The 6638-nt window shown below is 46.3% G+C and overlaps 1 protein-coding gene across 3 annotated transcripts; it reads left to right on the top strand.

Annotated features, from left to right (window-relative positions):
* The first annotated feature begins 89 nt into the window (after positions 1-89).
* On the top strand, positions 90-2054 carry SNRNP35 (small nuclear ribonucleoprotein U11/U12 subunit 35). 3 transcript variants are annotated; one of them, XM_026058770.1, is made up of 2 exons: positions 90-596; positions 690-2054. In XM_026058770.1, the coding sequence occupies exon 2, from the start codon at positions 693-695 to the stop codon at positions 1488-1490; it is 798 nt and encodes a 265-aa protein (XP_025914555.1). In that variant the 5' UTR covers positions 90-596; positions 690-692; the 3' UTR covers positions 1491-2054. The 3 variants fall into 3 exon arrangements, with proteins under 3 accessions (XP_025914555.1, XP_025914556.1, XP_025914557.1); XM_026058771.1 differs by having other exon boundaries at positions 90-314; XM_026058772.1 differs by having other exon boundaries at positions 90-288.
* The last annotated feature ends 4584 nt before the right edge of the window (positions 2055-6638 follow it).

Consider the following 6638-nt stretch of genomic DNA (forward strand, 5'->3'; position numbering starts at 1 on the left):
TAACGGGCCCCGCGGGGCTCCCCTGAGGCGGGGGGAGGGGGAGGGTAACGGGCCCCGCGGGGCTCCCCTGAGGCGGGGAGCGGACGGGGCCGCAGTCGGCGCGGCCAGGCCGCAAGCCCAGAGCTCTGCCTGGGCTCTGCCCGACGTGGCTCTGTCCCGGGAGGTGAAGTGCCGCCCGCGGAGGGCGGTGGCCGGCCCGTGTGGAGCGGGACACCTTCCCGGGGTGCCTGGTTGGACTCAGCTGGCCCTCAGCACCGCTGTCGCCGCTGCTTGGCCTTGCAGCAGGGGGTAAACGCTGACYTCTGGCAGGAGCGGTATGAGGCACTGCTGTTTCTAGGAAAAGGGCTGAGTGTGATGTACAGTCCGAATTAACAATCTGCAACAGAGGGTCTGCAAGGAAAGGCCTGAAGYCTATCCTGCGTTTCTGGGTTACTGGCTTGTAGCAGACCTCGGGCAGAACCTGCGGATCTGAGAGCAGTGTCCTTAAACAGAGTGGAGGCAGCAAACAACGGGCACAGGGATACTGGTGACTTGCCTAGATTGCCGGTTTACCTCAGTTTATCAAGCTTCTCAGGATTCTTGTATGAAAAACAGAGGTGCTAGAAGTGCTTCTTGTACTACTTGCTTTTCTTTCTAGAACGGCAGCAGCAACCTGTGTGTAATGTGTAACGCTTGTGTTTCTTCACTAGACAATGAATGACTGGGCCCCCATAGCCAAAGAGTATGATCCCCTCAAAGCTGGGAGCATTGACGGCACAGATGAAGAGCCCCACGACCGTGCCATATGGAGGGCTATGTTGGCACGGTATGTACCCAACAAGGGAGTTACAGGAGATCCTCACCTCACCCTGTTTGTAGCAAGGCTCAATCTTCAAACAACAGAAGAGAAGTTGAAGGAGGTTTTTTCCCGGTATGGAGATATCAGAAAGATCCGGCTGGTTAGAGACTTGGTGACAGGATTTTCCAAGGGTTACGCATTTATTGAGTACAAAGAGGAGCGTGCCCTGTTGAAGGCCCACAGGGATGCCAACAGGCTGGTTATTGACCAGCATGAGATCTTTGTGGATTTTGAATTGGAAAGAACTCTCAAAGGGTGGATTCCTCGGAGGCTTGGAGGCGGTTTTGGAGGCAAAAAAGAATCTGGGCAACTACGATTTGGAGGACGGGACAGACCTTTCCGAAAGCCCATCAATTTGCCAACCATGAAAAATGACTTCTTTGGAGAGGGATCAGCAGAGAAAAGAAACTGGTCTCGTGAAGGAACAAGGGACTGGAGAACAAGAGATCGAGACCATGAAAGGAGCAGAGAGAAGAGATGGCCGGAAAGGGAGCGGTCTTGGGCTTGGGGTGAAAGTGAGAGAGAGAGGGACTCCAAAGAGGACAGGAGCAGAGGGAGAGAGAGGAAGGACAGAGACAGGAAAGACAGGGATAGAGACCGGAGCAGGGAAAGAGATACCAAGAAACAAAGAGATGATGATAAGCATCGATAGGTGAAGGTGCCTTGTCTGTAATTATGGGAAGTTTGGGTATGGTGTTGTGATATGTGCTAATTTGTTGCATCAAAGTGAGAAACAGCCTTGAAACATCCTGGACTGTGATGTGTGCTAATTGGTTACATCAAAGTAAGAAACAGCCTTGGGAACATCTGTGGGAACATCCTACATCCTGTGGTGGGGGCATGTACCCYGCCTGAGATAAGGGAGTTGAGCTAGCGAAGCGGCAATGTTAGTTTAGATAGCCTAATATGGCAATGGCGATGTCACACAACTGTGAAATATAGCATGACCTCGAAAGTTGTAAATATATGCGTGACCTGAGGGTCACCACTCACAATGCAGAGGGCTGAAGAAGACCCCCTAGCAACAGCCRGCGCAACCRCAGAAGTTRCRGGAAGTGCCACATATACCCGGAGCTGGAATTGCATATAAGGAGACTGTGAGGGGGGGATTGCGCGCGCCGTTGGTGGAGCAGGAGACTCCCCGGCCGCCCAGCGCTGTTTTGCTTACTTGTAACTTGCTCAATTATTCCATTAAATTGGATTTTATGCAAACCAATTGGAGTGGTCGTGTTTGCCTAAAACRGTGTCTACTGCCATCTTTCTCTCAAACAGCATGAACCAAGTCCTGCTGCTCCAACTACTGGCACATTTTGGTCCAGGCTGGGACCTACCTCTGCTGTTACAGTAAATGAACTAGTATGGAGGAGGTGGGATGCAGCAGGCTTCCAGCCTCGTAGTCTCTGGATAAAGCTGGTGTACATCCTTCTGGAGGTCATGGATGGGTTTAAGTTGCAGAGGTTGTCTTCAGCTTAGGGCTGTGACCTGCATTCACTGAGCAAGCAACTGCGATGTTACTGTCCTGTGCCTGTGACTATAACCTGCTATAAGCTCTTTGTAGGTCTGTTTCTAATACAATTAAGATACCTGTTGTTGAGTTTTTCTTCAGAGAAATTAAACATTTCTGTTAATATTCTGAACCAGTGAATGCTATAAGAAGTGCACAGCGTGTACTGGCATCCCAGCGAGATTGAGTACACACCTCATTTGATACCTGTCTGGCTGCTTGGAGTAAGGTTCATGAGAGAGCTCCATCCTTAAATAATTATGTGCCAGATGTCCACACTCATTTTGCAAGACAAATGCCCTTTATGAAGTCACTTGTTAAAGAAATGGCAAGGAAATAGCAAGGAATAGCAACAAACCAAGCTTCTTAAAAACGTGGCCCATAACAAAAGGTGGTGGGAAGTGACTTATTTTCTTGAAGACACTGGGACAGGTGAGATCCTTAGTAATACTATATCCTTGACTAGTTCTGTGAGGTGTGAGAGGGAAGCATGTAATAAGAAAGATATTTTTATATTTCTCAGGAGAGTACCATTCCCTTTTACTAGTGGAATGCACACTACAGAGTAGTAAACGGGTCAGAAAACTCCTAATTTCCCGATCAATAGTTGCTGTAACATTGGACAATCACTGAAGGAAAGCATTTGGGTGTGTCCATGTATCCCTTTGTTTTTAAACCTCTGCAGTAGTAAAACCCCCTGCGGTGACTCCAGAAGATTTCCTAATGCATTTTAAGCTATATTTTTGTCAGCCTTTGAATGGCATTTCCCGCTATTCACGGTCTAGTCTACCTGAGGTCTGTTCAGTTCCTAGTGTACGTTAAGTGCTCTGGGCTGGCCTAGTTGATATCTAGCTGCTTGCAGCAGGGAGGGACCTTTCCCCTACCTAAGGACTACTGTGGTGCAGGGAATTCAGTCTTGTCTTTTTTGTTTGTTTGTTTGTCTGGTTGTTTTTTTTTTCCCTTGGAAAGACCTTTTGGGCCTAGAGGGAAGACACAAGAGTGTCACGCTGCTGCTTTCTGCTGTTTAAGGATTTCTTTGTGTGGTGAAAGCCTACAGGAAGATGAAGGTGTCTTTTCCACTGCAGGGACTGAGCTGTGTAATTCAGGCTCTTCTTAAATGTTTAGATACAACAACAGAAGTGATTCGTGCATCTTCTTTCAGACACATTCTTTTGTTTTTTATATGGAATTCTTCTATCCTAAATATTGCCCGGTTTGAGGCCCTATTTCCAAGAAGAGCTGTGTGAGCTTTTTTCAGCAGGGGAGAAGACAGACCCCTAAACTGCATCCCCAACAGTAGACAGCACTGGAAGGCCTTCCACAAAGAACACAAAGGACGCAAGTCTTTCAGAAATACTTGTTTTTCAGAAATATTTATTAAACTGTTAAAATGATTTACTGCCCAACCAAAAAAAAAAAAAAACAAACTTAAGTGAACCTGCACTCTGCATGCAGGATTGTTATGCCCTTTACCTGACAACATACTGACCCCTAAACTGCATCCCCAGCAGTAGACAGCACTGGGAGGCCTTCCGCAAAGAACACAAAGGACGCAAGTCTTTCAGAAATACTTGTTTTTCAGAAATATTTATTAAACTGTTAAAATGATTTACTGCCCAACCAAAAAAAAAAAAAAACAAACTTAAGTGAACCTGCACTCTGCATGCAGGATTGTTATGCCCTTTACCTGACAACATCCTGGCCCCTTTTTAAAAAACAGGTTTTACTTGAATATTGAGAAACTACATGACAGATCTTCAACTCTTTACATACTGTTCCCTACRTGGCATCCTTTCTAACAAAAAAATGAGAATGAAGTGGTTATGTTAGCCTGTCAGGAGTAACTAATTAGATTTTTGAGGTAATGGGGTACAGAGATGAATGGGGGAAGGCTGTACTGCTTAGTGCCATTGTCTGGACTTGGCTGCCAATTTGACCTAACAATAGTGCATTGGATCATTGCCTCTGGGACTAGCTTTACATGCACTAACTAGGTCTGGAGACTTCCTTTTTAATACACGAGCTTAGAGGCCGGGGGAAAAAATGTTCAGTCTGTGTATTTCTATTATCCCAGTTCACGGCTCCTAGCTGATGTGAAAAGTGATGTGCTTGTTCAGGCTGTGAATGTGCTGCATTCTTGCATTGTTTCCTATCACTATCTCTTGTAAATGTGCCCAATGACTGTAAACTATGCTAGGGAGAGACTCAACAGGCGGCATTCACGTGGTGTGATTCTTCCACCAAATCCAGTATAAAATCGTGATTTTTAAACAGCAACAATGATCCATTTCTGTTTTCTAGCTCCCACTCCAACATTATGTCCGTACAAGAACACTTCAAGAGATGTCCATGTTAAACCTTTCTCATGGTTAAGGAACAAAAGTGTTACAGACTAATACATACTCAAGAACCATGGAACAGCTTTAACTTATTTTATCTGCCTAATACAAATGTAGTGTACTTGTTTGCTTCCCCCCCCCATCTGTAAAAGAAACTGAGATCTTAGCAACTTACGTATCATTAAATTAAGACTCTCCCTGTCTAAGAATTGCCTTTCACCTAAAAGGAGGAATGCTGCCATTTTATGAATACAGCTTTCTGTAAGCATAAAACAACACRCATTAACAAAACTTAACCAGGCTTAGAGATGCAAAAGTATCCCTACTAGTGTCAGACATTAGTGTCRGTATTTCAAATGTAGATGCCTTTCATATAAGGCTACCTTCTTCCCTCCCTTCCCCTCCTCCCCGAAATGTAGTGACAACCTGGAGGGCCGGTAAATGCTTTCTCTAATATTGGAGTTGCAGGTTAGTTCTGCAGCACAGGTCTCACGAAAATGTGCTAAGGTATACATACTCCCAACCATGCTTTGAACAGCTGGGAATGGGCTGCTGACTGGAGACTGTAAATGAAACAATATTTAAAAAGACTGTAACCAGTTGGGGAGAGGGAGGAAATACTTGAGAAGTACCCAGAGCACGCTGAAGTTCAAGGTTCAAAATATAGCACCGTTACAGTCGGGAACAGAGCAGCCTTTGGCCCACCATTGCAAAAATGGTTTCCTAGCACAGTTTCAGTACGGACAGGCTAAAAACCATTCCCTGCCCATATATGTTAGGTAATCCATGCTGGGACATAAAAAACATAGTCTTGACCACCCAAAATTAAAAACAGAAAATAAACACCTTGTACCAAACCCTTTGGCTTGCTCTCATCTAGGAGCCCTTACAATGACCCTCAGGCATTTAGCACCTGGAGTAGTTGGAGCTTTTGTCTGAGCACTGGCTCCCGTTGAGTGCCACTCCTGAGAGCAGGCTCTTTTCAGCGCAGATCTGGCTGCTGGGGTTAAGATGCCAACAGCAGCCCACAGCTGTCTGCGCTAAGCTACATTAGCAGAAGTTGCCTAGGACCCAGTCATAACTAGAGATGCTGCTCTCCAGCAGCGCTGGGCTCCAGCGTGGGTCTCGAGTGTACAGCCACGTCTGCAGAATGACCTCAGCGCCGCCTTCGCAAGGAACAGCGGCTGTACTTGCTCTGTCCTGCCCGAGCAGAGCTTGCTTAGCATGCATTTGTGGAGTGCGTGGTGCAGGTGCAGGGTGCACCTATGTTGCACGGGGCTTTGCTGTCGTGGTTTTTATAAGCATGACCTCAACCAGTCCCAAGGGTTTCACAAGCTTAATTGTAAAGCAGGTCTAAAACCCACCTTCTGACAGCTCGGTTGTGTTCGTGTGCCGGCACTGTTGGCACATTAAGCCCCCCCATAACTGCAGGCTACCCAAACCTCAGCTGACACCAGTAGAGCAGCTTGCACATGTAGAATTCATCCATCCTACAACCCCAAATAGTGTTTAGACTAGTCAGAGAAAAAGTTTGGGTTGGTGCCATCCCTAAGTCAGTTAGAACAGTTCATGTCAGCTAGCTGAGGAGGTCTCCTCACACTGAAGTTAGGCAGTCTTCATCTAGAAAGAAAAATGGAGTGTGGCTTTATTCAAAACCTGTCTGTGGCAAGGGGAGYTAATTCCTTTAGGGCGGCTGTCTGCTACTCTAGGGGGAAGACCCTGGTAAGAAGGAAAAAATCAAGTGTTAGAATTCCTCTTTGCGAGCAATTCATTTTCCATTAATACTGCAGAACTCATGGCAAAATGCAAGGCACGCTCACCTTGTACATTGGTTTCTTCATGCTTTAGGCACTATATGCAGCAAGGGAAACATACGCTCACTATCCCGCTCAAGGCTATTCCAGCTTCTCAGTTTGTATCATCAGGTGGATTTCCAAATGGTTACTCTGCAAGATGC

Source organism: Apteryx rowi, unplaced genomic scaffold, assembly GCF_003343035.1.
Source record: "Apteryx rowi isolate R43461 unplaced genomic scaffold, aptRow1 scaffold_15, whole genome shotgun sequence".
In the NCBI taxonomy this organism is placed as follows: Eukaryota; Metazoa; Chordata; class Aves; order Apterygiformes; family Apterygidae; genus Apteryx; species Apteryx rowi.